This window comes from Dendropsophus ebraccatus, chromosome 2 (genome assembly GCF_027789765.1).
Source record: "Dendropsophus ebraccatus isolate aDenEbr1 chromosome 2, aDenEbr1.pat, whole genome shotgun sequence".
Lineage (NCBI taxonomy): Eukaryota > Metazoa > Chordata > Amphibia > Anura > Hylidae > Dendropsophus > Dendropsophus ebraccatus.
The window spans coordinates 178,896,991-178,914,220 of NC_091455.1; the positions used below are offsets into that span (position 1 = coordinate 178,896,991).

General features: G+C 45.5%; 1 protein-coding gene across 2 annotated transcripts in view; it reads left to right on the top strand.

Moving 5' to 3' along the window:
* Positions 1 to 7,800: 7,800 nt before the first annotated feature.
* ITGB8 (integrin subunit beta 8) overlaps positions 7,801 to 17,230 on the top strand; it is a 103,545-nt gene continuing 94,115 nt past the window's right edge. For both annotated transcript variants that reach the window (XR_011361739.1, XM_069958809.1), the window contains exon 1: positions 7,801 to 8,392. Coding sequence is in view for 1 of the 2 variants with exons in the window: in XM_069958809.1 (XP_069814910.1) it covers positions 8,191 to 8,392 (202 nt within the window). In the remaining variant the exon portion in view is untranslated. The remainder of the gene's footprint in view (positions 8,393 to 17,230) is intronic.

The following is a 17,230-nucleotide window of genomic DNA, read 5'->3' on the forward strand; positions in this document are numbered from 1 at the left end:
TTTGTCTAAAAAAAAGAAAAAATATTGTCGAAATCGCAAGCATAACCGCAATGTGAGCTTTTCAGACACTGACACTTCCAAAGGAACTGCCACAGATGTTTCTAATAATGACTATGACTCGGCATCGAGTTTGGAGGGTGCAAGTCGAGCCACGCAAACAGCCAAAAAGAGAGGTCGTCCAAGTGGCGCAAACACCAGAAGCCGCGCCGTAATGACCAGTGTGAACAGGGCTTAAAGACTTTTCCGGTAATTAACCTTTCTAGCTATATAATAAGTGAAGTGCAATTGTCATTGTTAAGTAAAGGGCTGAATTTTGTCCCCACATGTAATTTCAATTTGTTTTCTACCATACTAGATACCAACAGGTTTGCTAGAATTCTTACTTTAAAAAAGCATTTTTTTGATGATGATGATTCCATGGGTGCAGCTGATGTAGTACATGTGCCAGAGGGAGGTTATGTTAATATGTGCACTTCAATACAAGACCAGGTTACATTGCTCAATTTGCGTGCACTTGAAAATGAATCCTCTTCAGTGTCCGACAATACGAGCAAAATATACAAAACGGCTAATCCAGATTTCTATCCAGTCTCCTCTCGTCCTGAGGCACTGGACAGATTCCAGGATTTGGTTGAACAAGAACTAGTTCAATTGCACACTGATCAGGTATCGGACACAGTTCACACAGGCAACTTACCTAGGGCAGAACGTCTTGCCATGGAACAGCTTCGAGCGAACCCAGACCTCATAATCCGCAGTGCGGACAAGGGAGGTATGGTCGTTCTTCTCGACGCTGGCCTGTATGAAATAATGAATAAAAAACTTTTAAATGATCCTATGAGCTATAGGAAGCTGCCTGGTAATCCTACAAAATCTTGCCAGAAGGCTCTGGACAAAGTCTTACTTGAGGGTCTGCACAGAGGCGTCTTAAACCAGAGGACACATGATTACTTGAGAGTATTGGAACCAGTCACCCCAATTTTTCACTCTTTACCAAAAGTGCATAAAGGGGTTTTTCCTCCCCCTCCCGGTCCTATTGTGGCGGGTATAGGTTCCTTGGGTGAACGATTGGGTGACTGGGTTGACCATTTCTTACAACCACTCACACAGGTCACTCCCACATATATTCGTGACACCAAGCATGTTTTGGGCCTTTTGGAAATGATAACTGTGTAATCGAATTACAGTGTAGCCACTTGTGACGTGACTGCACTGTACTCGTCGATCCCCATAAACCTGGGCTTACGGGCACTGAAAGATTTTCTTCACATGCATAGCCCATATAGCCAGGTTCTGCAGGAGTACCTTGTCCTGGCTACAGACTATCTCTTGAATAACAATTTTTTTATGTTCGATGGCGATTTCTATCTGCAGACGCAGGGAGCTTCTATGGGGGCTAAGTTCTCCCCATCCCCAGCAGGCATTTATATGTCGATATGGGAATCGCGATAAACTTTTTCACCGCAAAATCCTTTTTTCCAAGAGATAGTCTGGCTGGGCAGGTACATAGATGATCTGCTGATTGTCTGGCGTGGGTCAGAAAACAGATTTTCGGAATTTCTACGGTATGTTAATTCAAATTACATGAATTTGAGCTTCACTTCCACCTTTGGCGGAGATAAGATTTCCTTTCTGGATATTAATATCCAGATAGGGAATAATAGATTTGACATCTCCCCCTATAGAAAGGAAAATGCAGGAAACTCACTGCTACTAGCCACATCCTGCCCCCCCCCCCATGTGGTGAACAACATCCCATATGGGGAATGGCACCGTTTACGGCGTAACTGCTCAGATAACACGTTTTTTACTGCGGAATCAGAGAAGCTACAAAAACGTTTGTTGTCTAGAGGTTACACAGTTAAACAGTGTGAACAGGCACATAACAGAGCAGCCTCTTTAAACAGAAATGATCTGATAGATAACTCTGCTGTTAGTCACAGAAAGCACAAGCAAGCATCTGCCTCCATACTCACATTTGTTACCACCTTTAGTCGCCAATTTAATGACATCAGAAAAATTATTAACAAATATTTACCAGTTCTCAGGCAGGATCCCTTGTTAGACAAGATAGTCAGTGGGGGAGTACGAGTGGTATCCAGACGGGGCCCCACCCTTGGCTCTAAACTATCGCCAAGTCTATTTTCCAGTAAGCAGCATGAAGAAGGAAGTGCCTGGATACGACACAAGGGTTGTCACAAGTGTGGTCATGGCAGATGCATTACATGTGGCTATCTAAAAACTGGGGCCAATTTTCAGTCTTTTGTAACTAGCAAGGAATACAGTATACGCTCATACATTAACTGTAACACATCACATGTGGTGTACCTGGCAGCCTGCGATGTGTGTCAGGTTCAGTACGTGGGCTGCACTACACGGCCTCTCAAAGAACGCATTCGACGCCATATCTCAGATATATCTAGCCTGACAGCGAATGTATCCATGCTAACAAGGCATTTTTGTACTGTCCATTCAGGGTCCACAGAGTCATTACGTGTTACGGGCATTGAAAAAGTTACCCGTCCAATAAGAGGGAGAGAACACAAACGCAAACTCCTGAATAGAGAAAGTTACTGGATTTTTGTTCTAGCCACCAGAGTCCCTAATGGACTGAATCAGCGACATGATCTTATCCTCACTTACTGAATATTTATATAGTTGTTGGATGCATTATATGCTGAATGTGTTTTTTTGTTTTTATTTGGTCAGTAGGTAATTACTTTCATTGCATCTATTATAATCATGTTACCAATATTTGTAAATTTGCATGTTTGTATGATTACATTTATTATAATCATGTTACCAGTATTTGTAAACCTGCATGTTTTCGCTTTTTGAAGACAAATTTGTTGGTTTCTGTTCACATGCGTCCTTTATGCTCTGTTTGTGTCAGCAACTCCAAAACATGCTAATTTATTTTATTTATTTTTTTTGTATAGCACATGGATTATTTCTCCACATTTTAATTGTATCCTGGGGGAGAGGTGTCTACTCACTTGATCCCACCTGGACAGATTTTTAAAGGGAACCTGTCACCCCCCGTGCCGGGGTGACAGGCTCCCGACCCCCCGTTAGAGCCCCCTACACTCACCTAATCCCGCCGGGTCCCGCTTCTGGAGGTGGTCGGGTGATGAAGATCTCAGCCGCTGCAGCGCGGCGCGCGCGCTGAGAGATGAGTCCAACACCCATAGAGAATGACAGGAGAGTCCAGCGCTCCATCATTCTCTATGAGCGTTGGACTCATCTCTCAGCGCGCGCACCGGGCTGCAGCGGCTGAGATCTCCGTCACCCGACCACCTCCAGAAGCGGGACCCGGCGGGATTAGGTGAGTATAGGGGGCTCTAACGGGGGGTCGGGAGCCTGTCACCCTGGCACAGGGGGTGACAGGTTCCCTTTAAATGGGGTTTGTCATTGTGAATGTGTATCAAGTTTAAGGGCATGTAGCCCGAAACATGTCAATCCTTTGGACTAGGAGTATATGTTTCATCTTCAAATAAAAGTTTGCTTTTATGGGACTAGATATCTGGAGCCGGACAATCTTCTTTCTTCGTTATTAGTCAGTAGCAGCGGTGGTGTTAGTCAGTATGTGGTGTTATTAGTCAGTATGTGGTAAGGGGGGGGGGGCCCAAGTTGACCTCTTGCACCAGGGCCCAAGAGACAATAGCTACGCCCCTGCCATGGGGGAATGCATTATCTTGTATTTATAGTGTCAGGCTAGTTTCACACACTGCCGTTTTTGTGCCAAAGCCAGATGTGGATTACAAAGGACTAGGAAATAGAAAGGAAGGACATCAAATTATACTGCTGCCTCCTACTGGATCATTCTCTGGCTTTGGCTCAAAAACTGCAGTGGTAGTTTTCCAAAAAACTGCCGTGTGTGAAACTCGCCTCATATTGCCTTCAGACAGGTAGGTTCCCTTTCCTAGCATGTCCTTATATATCACTGTGTATGCTTCTCTGTTACCATGACAACTTGCCGCATTATCTCCCTGTGTCAATTTAACTGCCATGTATTCAGGGCCGATTCTGGGGTTTCTGCCGCCTGAGGCAAACCTCAGGCGGCCGCCCCGAGTGATGGCCGGCATCCCCCCCTGGCATTAACAAAAATGACAGCAGGGGGGACATAATGCCGCCCCCTGCCGGACCGCAAAATCTGCCGCCTGAGGCGGAAGGCTCATTCCGCCTCATGGCAGAAGCGGGCCTGCATGTATTCAATGTATGACATGCACAGTAGTCGCTGAGACACGCTGTGTAGTATACAGGTCTCCAGTATGCCAGGCTTTTACCCATTAGGGGGACTGGTCTCCTCCCCTACATATATTTTGGCAATAACACTGTACACTTTTCATGGCAGATGCCCTTTAGCATTCATATATGCATGTGAGTTTGCACATCATATCACTTGGCTAGTTGTAGCTATTTCTTTATTATATATTCATTATATAATGAATTGATGAGCAATCACTGACATTCATTAGATCCTGGAGTGCTATATCATATTTCTGTTTACATGATGCATTGCACACACAACACAGCATTGCTGCTGATGCTATGATGACATCATCTGTGACATCACAACATTCCGACATCAGCTATAGACTCTTCAGCCACTTCTCTTCAGATCCTTTTGTGTTTTCTCAGAGACACAAGCGCTTAACCAGAGCTCCAGATTTCTGTTTTCTTGTTTGTTTGTTTTTTCTTGTTTATTTGTTTTTGTTGGGTGGCTTCTTCCCTCTACTAATAGTAGAGGGTAGAGAGGAGCCATGCCAGTACGTGGAGGTAATCCACTCATGGACAAGATGCCTCCAAAGCGTCCTGAAAAGGCAAGCCCATTCTTGCCACCATTGTCCAGGGCGATGCCTCTTATCCACAGGAACGCCACCAGAGCCGCTATAAAACTTCCGGCAATAAAAGGATGCAGCACAGCAGAGGAATGCCGCCAGGTAAGAGACAGAGATGTTTCTATTTCAGCTTTACATAACTTTCCCGGGGATCGGCTAACCATTACAATCTATGGCTATGCTCCTACAAAGTAAAAATATATGCGGAAAGCTCCTTGCCCGATATTACTTAGTGGGAACGTAGCCTGTATGTGTAAAATGAGTTTTTTAATGTTTTAACATAATTATCAGTTTTCAATTTAGCTTTATTGTATACTTTTATTGGCTGTGCTCTGGTTTATGGTGCTCTACCTTTTTTTTCTCATTTGTAAGGTAAAACAAGAGACCGTGCCGAAAACCTGCACAGGAGTACATAGGGCTGACCTCAGCTCCCTTCAAAACCTCATGATGACGGACAGGCTTATTTTAAAAAAGATAAAATCAAGAAAGATCAAGACCATCACAGCCGCCACACATCAGCTCGTGGACGTTAAAAAAAGAATAAAGGGACCCAAACGTGGCATTCTTAAAAGAAAGACCGACGGGGACAAATCCCAGAATAAAAAACATGTGAGCTTCAATGATAGCATACAAATAAAATACATTGAAAGAATAGATCATCGGAGGAGAAATCGGTCTGCAGCACCAATGGCCGTGCCGAAAACAACGTCAGTCAGACTTCCACAATAAAAACTGAAGCCACTCAGGTTACCAACACAATATTTAAATATAAAATAAAAATTTTATAAAATTATCTGTGGTCTTTTTTTTTCATTTGTTTGATTTATCTTCAATTTTTATAGAACAAAAAGAGAACGTGAGCACCACCAAAGTAGGTCTGAGTGCTAAGCCAATGCATATAATGCTGCGTTTACACAAAGCGATAATTCGTCCAATCGATTGTTTAACGATTTTGAAGCAACAATTTGGTTTTTATAACGATCAGCGTTTAGAGGAATAAATAGTTAGAATATTCGTAAGACAAATCGTTATTGCGATCGTTTTTAAGAACGCTTAAGCCCATCTCACACATAGGGTGAATCTTTGAAAGACTGTTTACACGAAACGATCTGGGAATTTTTAGCGAACGACGAACGATGATTTAAGAACATGTTGAAAGATCAAAATGAACGATTTTTCGCTCGTCGCTTGATCGTTTGCTGTGTTTACACAGAACGATTTTCGCTCAAATTCGATCGTTATTGCGAAAATTTGAACGATAATCGTTCAGTGTAAACGCAGCATTAGTAGTCACAATGCAAAAAAGAAAGAAAGAATATGCACAAAGAAGGTGGCACATCAAACAACAATATTTATTAGATGCAATAATACATACAAAAAGTACAAAAAAGTACAGGACACCACTCTACATAAAACTATTAAAATGTCAAACATGGTTCCCACCAGAGTCCCAGCCCGACCCTGGATCACAACACATGGTCAAACAACAATACTATCCATAATAAGTCTATACCCTATAAATAATGCAGTGTGCGAGCAAAAAAAATATTGAAAAAATCGTGAGTAGAAAAAATATAAAAGAGTTCACCATGTGTGGTCCAACAATATAAAAGGTGGGAGCAGAGAACAACCCATATCCCTGAGGAAGCCATTGGACTGCGGAACGCGTGGGGTGTCCCCACCTGACCCCCTCTATATTGTTGGTCCGCACATAGTGAACTGTTTTATATTTTCTCTACTTTTTTCTCTAATTTTTTCCATATACAGTGGTACCTTGGTTTAAGAGTAACTTGGATTGGGAGCGTTTTGCAAGAAGAGCTCACAGTTTTTCTAATTGTAACTTGGTTTAAGAGCATTGCTTTGGTTTAAAGGGAACCAATCAGCCCAATCGGGCTGATATGGTTCCCTGTACTGCTGTATACAGCCCCTGCTGCAGCCGCGGCATGTACCGGCTGCGGCAGGAGCTTTATACCGGAGAAATAAGGACTTTAATCCCCCGGGGCATGACAGACAGCGGCGGGGAAGTAGTCATCTGGGCGGCTCCCCGCCCGTATCTAGTCACCGATCTCTGCCTGTCAGCGCAATCGGAGGGATGATTGACAAACAGAGATCGGTGACTAGATACGGGCGGGGAGCCGCCCACATGACTACTTCCCTGCCGCTGTCTGTCACGCGCCCAGGGGATTAAAGTCCTTATTTCTCTGGTATAAAGCTCCTGCAGCAGCCGTGGCTGGTACATGCCACGGCTGCTGCAGGAGCTGTATACAGCAGTACAGGGAACCATATCAGCCCGATTGGGCGTATTGGTTCCCTTTAAGAGCTCCCTGTACTGGGTCGGAGGGGGAGTGAGGGAAGGACATGGTCTGCATAGCGGGGTCTACAGCCCTGTACTCTGACCCAGGAAGTCTCCATCACCTTCCAAATCATAGCAGATCCATTTCAGGTTGGGGCTTACATCAGGGGACAGGACTGTGGGGGTAATCTCTCCATAGCTGTAACCCCTTTCTCCCCGGACAGAGAGTGCTGCTATACTGTACCACAACAACTATATTCCAACAGCCCTCTCCCTACATGGCGGGTATAAGCAGCTATGTCCTGACATTCTTCAGGGCTGCTAACTAGTTAGTGGTTTGATTCATGTGACTCTCCAGCCCTTCCTGCATGCTGGTTGTCAGGGCATGCTGGGAGTTGTAGTTTTGTATCAGCCAGAGAGCCACAAGCTGACAGGTGTTACCTGTGACCACTTTGGTGCCAGTCTCTATCGTGCACTACATGGCGGTACAGCATGGCGCCTGGTGCCAGCCTGCAGTACAGTGTGAATAGTGCCGTACACTGCCGCTCTCATGTAGGGTCCCAGAACAAGGGCGCCTGTGAGAGGGAGCCAGGAGAAAACAAAGAAAAGTGGGAGCGGGATGCGGTGACATCATGCTGCACTTATGCTCCCCCGCCCACACTCCCCGGAGCCGGGCTGCAGCGCTCCCCATCCACATTCAGTGACTGCGGGCGCCCGGTCTCCTAGCAACAGCGAAGTGCGCTGCGCTCCGGCCCCGCCAGGCATGTGGGGATCCCCTCGCCCACTGTCTGCCTCCGCTGCAGCGTGCACCTTTGTCTTGGCATGAGGCGACATGCTAATGACCTGAGCTCTCCCGTATGCGGACATGCGCTGAGGCATGAGCTGCCTCCCGCTCTATAAAGCCACCTGTGTGCTGCTGAACTTGACCAGAGCCGCTCTGCCTGCAGCTCGCTGACAAGAATAGGCTCTTTGTGTGAGGAGGGGATGGAAGCCGAGCCGGGCACAGTAGGTTGGCACTGCCTGTAGTCTCCCAATGCACCGCTCCGGGAGAAGCCAATGCTGCACCTAGAGGAGAAGCCCGGCCATCTGCAGAAGGCGATATGCGCGGCCGCCCGTGCCCACCCAGCAGCAGCAGCAGCCTCCCCCCGAGCCGGGATGTGCGCCGTGCTGCGGGGGCCCGGGGCTGCTGCCCACCCTCCCCGGGGGACCCTGCTGGCCTTCGGGTTACTGTCACTTCTCCTGGGACTCTGCCAGTCAGGTGAGTGGTGCCCGGCGGAGAGATGGCAGGTGGCAGGGATGGGTGCAGGGGGCAGGTATGGTTGTAGTAGGTGGCAGGGATGGGGGCAGGGATGGGGGCAGGGATGGGTGTAGGTGGCAGGGATGGGTGCAGGTGGCAGGAATGGGTGCAGGTGGCAGGAATGGGTGCAGGGGGCAGGGATGGGTGCAGGTGGCAGGGATGGGTGCAGGGGGCAGGGATGGGTGCAGGTGCCAGGGATGGGTGCAGGTGGCAGGGATGGTTGCAGGGGGCAGGGATGGGTGCAGGTGGCAGGGATGGGTGCATTCTACAACTCAGGTCCCGGCAGCTGGTGATAGTTATATACTGGACCTGGATACTGGTACACATACTGTCTATACAAGTCCAACCTGTGGCTCTTCAGCATAGGGCATGCTGGGAGTTGTAGTGTTTCTTCCACTGGAGAGTTATGACACTGACCAGTAGAATCCCCATAGCTGCCAGTATATGTGAGGCTGGGTCTGTGGGCTTCATATACATAGATATAATGTACCTATATACCTGTATATGTAGAACCATATGTATATAATGTACCTATATGTGTATAGCTATAGCCCTCCACACACTGATACAAATATAAAGAAGATAGATTACAATGTGACTACAGAATCCATATAACCATCCATACACATGGATCTAGGTTTTTATGTACATGTGGGGTGTATATAGCTATATGAATGTATATGTATATATCCTTTACTAAATGTGTGTGTACCTATAGAAGCTTCAAAACGGTGTGTATAAGGATATAAGGATGGTGTATGGAATGGACCTCAGTGCACCTATAATATCCAGCTGCCAGTTTATATACATCGAGATCCCTAGGTATATTTTGGGATCATACAGTATAGTGATCAATCAAGTCTGTGTGTATATATATATATATATATATATATATATATATATATACACTGTATTGTATAATAAAATGCAAGTACCTATGGAATCCATAGACTGGTTCTAAGTCTATAGCTCAGTGTAGCTGTAAGTTTACATGGATCTTGCGTGTATAGCAGTATACTTATTTGGAGATAGTATTAGATCTCAATGTATCCTTAGTATTTGTGTCCATATGTGTAGACTTTGATCTGTATGTACATATAGGGTTCTTTTTGCAGTATATATCCACAGGGCTGTCAGTGTTCGTGAATCTTTTTGTTAGTATAAATCGAAGCAGGTCAACTTTATACGTATGTACATCAGGGGTTTATATAGCAGTTTGTATGTAGAATGTATATACAAAAGACTACATAGACATTAGTGTGTGTGTATATATATATATATATATATATATATATATATATATGTAGACCTGGAGCTATATGTACGTTATTTTTGGCTTGATATTCCTGTACATAGCGTCGGTGGCCCTACAAACCTTGTCCCCAAAGCCAGCCTAAGGCACCAAGTCCTTGTATCTCATAAAGTCGTGGCCTTTTTTATTCCTACCATATGTCCGCACAGTATATCTGTAGGGTCCCTTTAAGCCCAATGAATAGCAGCATATGTATAAATAAACTGGTAACTGCAGGCTGGTGGAGCTAGTACAAAGGAAATATATTGGGTAACAAGGATCAGAGGAGCTTCCCAGCACTTTACAGGGCATTTGATGTGGTGCCCAGTACGACTACTATAGTTTCTCATCATAATAGCATTAGTCACAGTCCTGATGTGGGCACACAGTTTGCTGCCATAGAATAGCTGAGAGCTCTATGTGGACAAAGTTTACTAGTAAGAAGAAACCTCTTTGATGGCCGCGGATGCAGACGCTTGGCTGAATGATACTCACATGCTTAACTTTTGTCATGGTCGTGTATTCAGTAGAGGCCACAAAGTGATTGTTCCATAGAGGAGCCTGAACCAGGAGCTCACATGTCAGACGTTCCCCTGTATACTGGCATATATGTATGATATACTGTATGAACCTATGAATGATCGGCAAGATCACATCCCTGTTACTACCTGTGAAGCAGATAGATCCTTCTAGGCTGTTTGTGAGGATCTACTATCTGTCTATTATAGATGCTGATAAGTATTATACAGGGTGTATTTCTTCATAGTTTTAAACCTTTTATTAAGGGTCCATTTACACAGAAAGATTATCTGACAGATTATCTGTCAAATATTTGAAGCCAAAACCAGAAATAGACTATAAACTGAGATCAGGTCATAAAGGAAAGCCTGAGATTTCTTCCCTTTTCAAATCCATTCCTTGTTTTGGCTTCAAATTTTTGGCAGATAATCTGTCAGATAATCTTTCTGCGTAAATGGACCCTCAGACAGCTTTCTTCTTTCCCATCACAGTCTTAATGGTGCATTTACATAGAGAGATTTATCTGACAGATTTTTGAAGCCAAAGCCAGGAAAGGATTTGAAAGCAGGAGAAATCTCAGTCTTTCCTTTATGACCTGTTCTCTGTTTATAGTCTTTTCCTGGTTTAAGGCCCTATTACACCAACACGACAGAATATCTGCCAAAGATTTGAAGCCAAACCCAGGAATGGATTTGAAAAGAGGAGAAATCCAGTCTTTCCTTTATGACCTGTTCTCTGATAATAGTCTGTTCCTGGGTTTGGCTTCAAATCTTTGGCACATAATCTGTCATCAGATCTGTTGGTGGAATAGGGCCTTTAAGCTTCGGCTGTCCAGGCATGATGGGAATTGTAGTTTTGCAACAGCTAGAGGGCCAAGGTTCCCCATCCCTGGGTTATATCCTGCCAAATAAATGCAATGGAACCCCTAAAGTGGAGCAAGATGACTGTAGCCTTAGCTAAGTAAAGTACATACTTTTGGTAAGTCTAGGTAAAGGTGTTGTCTGGGATTACAGTGACATTGCCATGGGTTGTGTCTGGTATCGCAGTTTATACCCATTCAAATAGAATACACAGCCCATAGGCAAGAATGGGGCTTAAATCTATAATACTTGATGGTCAACACTCTCAGCGATAGGAACCTTTATATTTTTTCTCTGGCTTTCACATTACACCAATGAAAATCTTATTTAGCTTTAAATCGACCAATGTCATTCAATCAAGATATTCAGGCAACAGACAAGAGACCATGAGGAAGAACCTTGGGGTTTGAAACGTGTCGGTGATGTTTTCATGTGAATATGAAATAAAGAATTGGATTGTCTTAGAGCTGAAGGGATTCGTTTTTCCTTTTCCTATAAGAATGGTGCTTAGATAAATAACCATGATTTTTTTTTTTATGAGGCCCTCCAGGGTAAATACACATGGGAGGGAATTACTGTGGTTTTTTTTTTTATAAGGATTATGTGAATGAAAATCTTCAGCAGATTATAGTACAGTAAATTTGTATGATATTTTTATTGATCTCATATATAAACTTTGGACAATGTCAGTGCAGAAATTGGCTTATAGACAGTGAAATCAGCAGTGACATCCACAGCGAATCGCATCAATGGCCACGTTACACACTCACCGCACGTGTGCTGCTACTGGCTTTCATGGTGCATAAATTTCCAGACAGGGCTTAAAGTCTAGCTAAGCCTTGTATATTAGTCACTAACACACAAGGGGGGTGACTAGGTGTGCCAGGATGCAACACTTCACCAACTTGGCACTGTCTCTTTGACATCTCTATAGAAAATAAATAGTGATTTATAATTTTCTCCCATCAAGGGTAACATTAGTTTCACTGCATTAACAGCTACCTGATGGCATATGCAGCTCAATGCCTCAAGGCATCTGACCGATTCCTATCTCAGCTAACATACCTGAACCCACGGATCGATCGGCGCCGGCACGGGTAGAATGAATGGAGCAGCGTCATACAGGAGAGGGAATTCCCTCCCACTGGGGGCGGGCCGGCCGTCCTCCAGTGCTTGAGCACTGGCCGGTACCGCTGGATCGAACGGCGCCGTGCACGGGAACCGGGTGGCGGTCCGAAAAACGGACCAGGGCACCGGCTTCCCCGTGCCGGCGTCGATCGATCCGTGGGTTCAGGTTAAAGAGGATGTACCGGGTGGTACATGCTCTTTAAGGCCCTATTACATGGGCAGATAGAGAGGAGCTCCTCATTCCCCGCCCGGTGCTGGCGCTATTGCACGTGCTGACTGGAAGCAGGTAAGATGGGGGGGGGGGGGCGCGGGGAGCTGCAGGAGGGGCTCCCCCAACGATCTTTAGATTGTCCATGGAGCCCATAAGAGATAATGCTGGTGCCGATCCTATTGCGCGGAGCAACAGCCAACAGACTGTCATTATTGTTCAAAAATCTTTCAACATGATGAAAGACAAGGATTAGCTGACATTGCGCATATCGCCTGATTGTTGCCTTTTAACAGGAGCTATTACTTCAAGCAATTATCGACCGAATACAGCCGATAATCGCTTGATCTGATGAGGCCTTTACACTTGTAGGACTCGCCAAGGATAATGTTTCTACAAATAAATTCAATTAGCAAACTTTATTCCTGTTCGGCTTCGTGCTCGAGGTTCACTCATCTCTACTTATTATCTAACAGTGAATGTCAGGGTTAAGGGGTTTTCCAGGCACAATTTATCGAGGACCTTACTACCTTCAGGATAGTACGTTTTGGTGAAGCCCTGTAAGCCAGATTGTAACTTGTACTCAGTTAATGATGATACAGTCTCATGTAGACAAGCCAACCTTTTCCAAGACACTGTTTCAAGAAATGACCCTGAAAAGTCAAGCAGGGTCACCTAGAAATAATAAACTACCATCTCATTAATGTCAGACGAGTGGGGGAACCATCACCGGGCCCCTGCTTATATTGACTTTGCATCCAGTCATGTGTTGTCTTATTGTGCCTCCCTGTGTTGAGTAGAGTTACAGTATCTGCGGCTAGGTTAGCCCCTTGACAGTAAGCAGGCCACAAGGTATTCCCCTGCTGGAAGCCCCAGCGATCAGGGAAAACCTGACAGCAAGTGTGACATTTCCCTGCAGCGCCACCACAGGACAAACCAAGCATTTTATACAGTGTCCATTCAGGTTAATGGGATGTCTGGGGGAAGCAGGACAGGGCCTGTTCTCCAGCCAGGGTGTTGTTCTTTTCCATCTTCTTTCCATTTGGACCAAGTGATAAGAATTCAAAACAGGACCCACTTTAGTAACTCAGACGTTCTTTATTCAGCTATATCAAATAATATTATATACCACGGTATATGTTAGCTGTTCTGCCGATATGCCACAATTAGTGATGTCACGATACCAGAATTTTGAGTTCGATACCGATACTAACTTTTTTATTTCGATACTCAATACCAGTTCGATACTTAGTAAAGTATAAAAGAAAAAAAAAAAAAATGGTAGAAATATAATACCCCTGCACTATTACAGTGATACCAATTTTTGGCCTATTTTTATTTTATTGTGTTAAAAATAAAGTTAGTGATATCTGTCTAAGACAGCTCTGCTGCATCAGCTATCACTAAGACAGCTCTGCTGCATCCGATATCACTAAGACAGCTCTGCTACATCCGATATCACTAAGACAGCTCTGCTGCATCAGCTATCACTAAGACAGCTCTGCTGCATCAGCTATCACTAAGACAGCTCTGCTGCATCAGCTATCACTAAGACAGCTCTGCTGCATCAGCTATCACTAAGACAGCTCTGCTGCATCAGCTATCACTAAGACAGCTCTGCTACATCAGCTATCACTAAGACAGCTCTGCTACATCAGCTATTACTAAGACAGCTCTGCTGCATCAGCTATCACTAAGACAGCTCTGCTACATCAGCTATCACTAAGACAGCTCTGCTGCATCAGCTATCACTAAGACAGCTCTGCTGCATCAGCTATCACTAAGACAGCTCTGCTGCATCAGCTATCACTAAGACAGCTCTGCTGCATCAGCTATCACTAAGACAGCTCTGCTGCATCAGCTATCACTAAGACAGCTCTGCTACATCAGCTATCACTAAGACAGCTCTGCTACATCAGCTATCACTAAGACAGCTCTGCTGCATCAGCTATCACTAAGACAGCTCTGCTGCATCAGCTATCACTAAGACAGCTCTGCTACATCAGCTATCACTAAGACAGCTCTGCTACATCAGCTATCACTAAGACAGCTCTGCTACATCCGATATCACTAAGACAGCTCTGCTACATCAGCTATCACTAAGACAGCTCTGCTACATCAGCTATCACTAAGACAGCTCTGCTACATCAGATAACACTAAGACAGCTCTGCTACATCCGATATCACTAAGACAGCTCTGCTACATCCGATATCACTAAGACAGCTCTGCTACATCCGATATCACTAAGACAGCTCTGCTGCATCAGCTATCACTAAGACAGCTCTGCTACATCAGCTATCACTAAGACAGCTCTGCTACATCAGCTATCACTAAGACAGCTCTGCTACATCAGCTATCACTAAGACAGCTCTGCTGCATCAGCTATCACTAAGACAGCTCTGCTGCATCAGCTATCACTAAGACAGCTCTGCTGCATCAGCTATCACTAAGACAGCTCTGCTACATCAGCTATCACTAAGACAGCTCTGCTACATCAGCTATCACTAAGTCAGCTCTGCTACATCCGATATCACTAAGACAGCTCTGCTACATCAGCTATCACTAAGACAGCTCTGCTACATCAGCTATCACTAAGACAGCTCTGCTACATCAGCTATCACTAAGACAGCTCTGCTACATCCGATATCACTAAGACAGCTCTGCTACATCAGCTATCACTAAGACAGCTCTGCTACATCAGCTATCACTAAGACAGCTCTGCTACATCCGATATCACTAAGACAGCTCTGCTACATCAGCTATCACTAAGACAGCTCTGCTGCATCAGCTATCACTAAGACAGCTCTGCTACATCAGCTATCACTAAGACAGCTCTGCTACATCAGCTATCACTAAGACAGCTCTGCTACATCCGATATCACTAAGACAGCTCTGCTACATCAGCTATCACTAAGACAGCTCTGCTACATCAGCTATCACTAAGACAGCTCTGCTACATCAGCTATCACTAAGACAGCTCTGCTACATCCGATATCACTAAGACAGCTCTGCTACATCAGCTATCACTAAGACAGCTCTGCTACATCAGCTATCACTAAGACAGCTCTGCTACATCCGCTATCACTAAGACAGCTCTGCTACATCAGCTATCACTAAGACAGCTCTGCTACATCCGATATCACTAAGACAGCTCTGCTACATCCGATATCACTAAGACAGCTCTGCTGCATCAGCTATCACTAAGACAGCTCTGCTACATCCGATATCACTAAGACAGCTCTGCTACATCCGATATCACTAAGACAGCTCTGCTACATCAGCTATCACTAACACAGCTCTGCTACATCAGCTATCACTAAGACAGCTCTGCTACATCCGATATCACTAAGACAGCTCTGCTACATCAGCTATCACTAAGACAGCTCTGCTACATCAGCTATCACTAAGACAGCTCTGCTACATCAGCTATCACTAAGACAGCTCTGCTACATCCGATATCACTAAGACAGCTCTGCTACATCAGCTATCACTAAGACAGCTCTGCTACATCAGCTATCACTAAGACAGCTCTGCTACATCAGCTATCACTAAGACAGCTCTGCTACATCAGCTATCACTAAGACAGCTCTGCTACATCAGCTATCACTAAGACAGCTCTGCTACATCAGCTATCACTAAGACAGCTCTCCTGCACCACCCACCACTAAGACAGCTCTCCTGCATCAGCTATCACTAAGACAGCTCTGCTGCATCAGCTATCACTAAGACAGCTCTGCTGCACCAGTTACCAAGATTGCGGAGGAAGAGAAGAGGAGGTTACACAGGATCCCACACACTACAGCCGATCTTATCTGCTCCTCTCAGCCCCGGCCACCTCCCCCACCTGCCAGCCGGCTGGATCCTCACATGTGCTGCACTTCCCCCGGATCTCACAGACCCCCGCTCTCCCTCTTCATCCTCCCCACCTCCAGCCTTCTCCGTCCTCCTCTCTCCGTGACCTCCCGCTCTCTTCTGTGCAGCTCCGGCTCCTCTCCCGGACATCCCGCTCTCCCTCCAGCCTTCTCCTCCGTCCTCTCTCCCGGACCTCCCGCTCTCCCTCCAGCCTTCTCCTCCGTCCTCCTCTCCCGCTCTCCCTCTCCAGCCGCTCTCCGTGCAGCTCCGACTCCTCGGCATAAATCATCTCTCTGATAACAGAGTCTGGCGGAGCCGGACTCTGTAATCAGAGAGACACCAGCAGCGGGGGTCTGTTACACACAGTAGCCGACCCCCGCTGTATATGGAGCGGGCTCAGGAGGGGTCAGATGCCGCTGTCAGTGTGACAGCGGCATCTATATACTTAAATAGCCGGCACTAGCAATAGCTAAGTGCCGGCTATTTGAAATTGGCGCCAATGGGAGCGGAGGGAGGGAGAGAAGAGGAGGAGACTGCAGGGGGCAGGGGGAGGCACATAGAGAACACGGCCGGCGCTCAGCTAGCCGCCCACCGTGTTCTCTGCTTAACTTAAAGTTTCGATACCAGGAAATCCTGGTATCGAACGGTTTTTTTGCCCGAAATATCGATAGTAGTATCGATATTTCGGTGCATCGTGCATCCCTAGCCACAATATGCCTTAAATTCAGGCACAGCATATATGTTATACGCTGTGTTTATGGAGATAGTGCCATCATTTCTGCAGCCAGTCACATATGCCCCAGTGGCATTGACAGTCGTATTGCCATATGTGTAATTTCTTGGTTATCTCTATGTAGTTAGTGGTGTGCAGTATAACCATATTATGGCCGCGTTCTTTGATAAAGGTCACATGCATAATTCCCTCTAGAATTCCTCACTT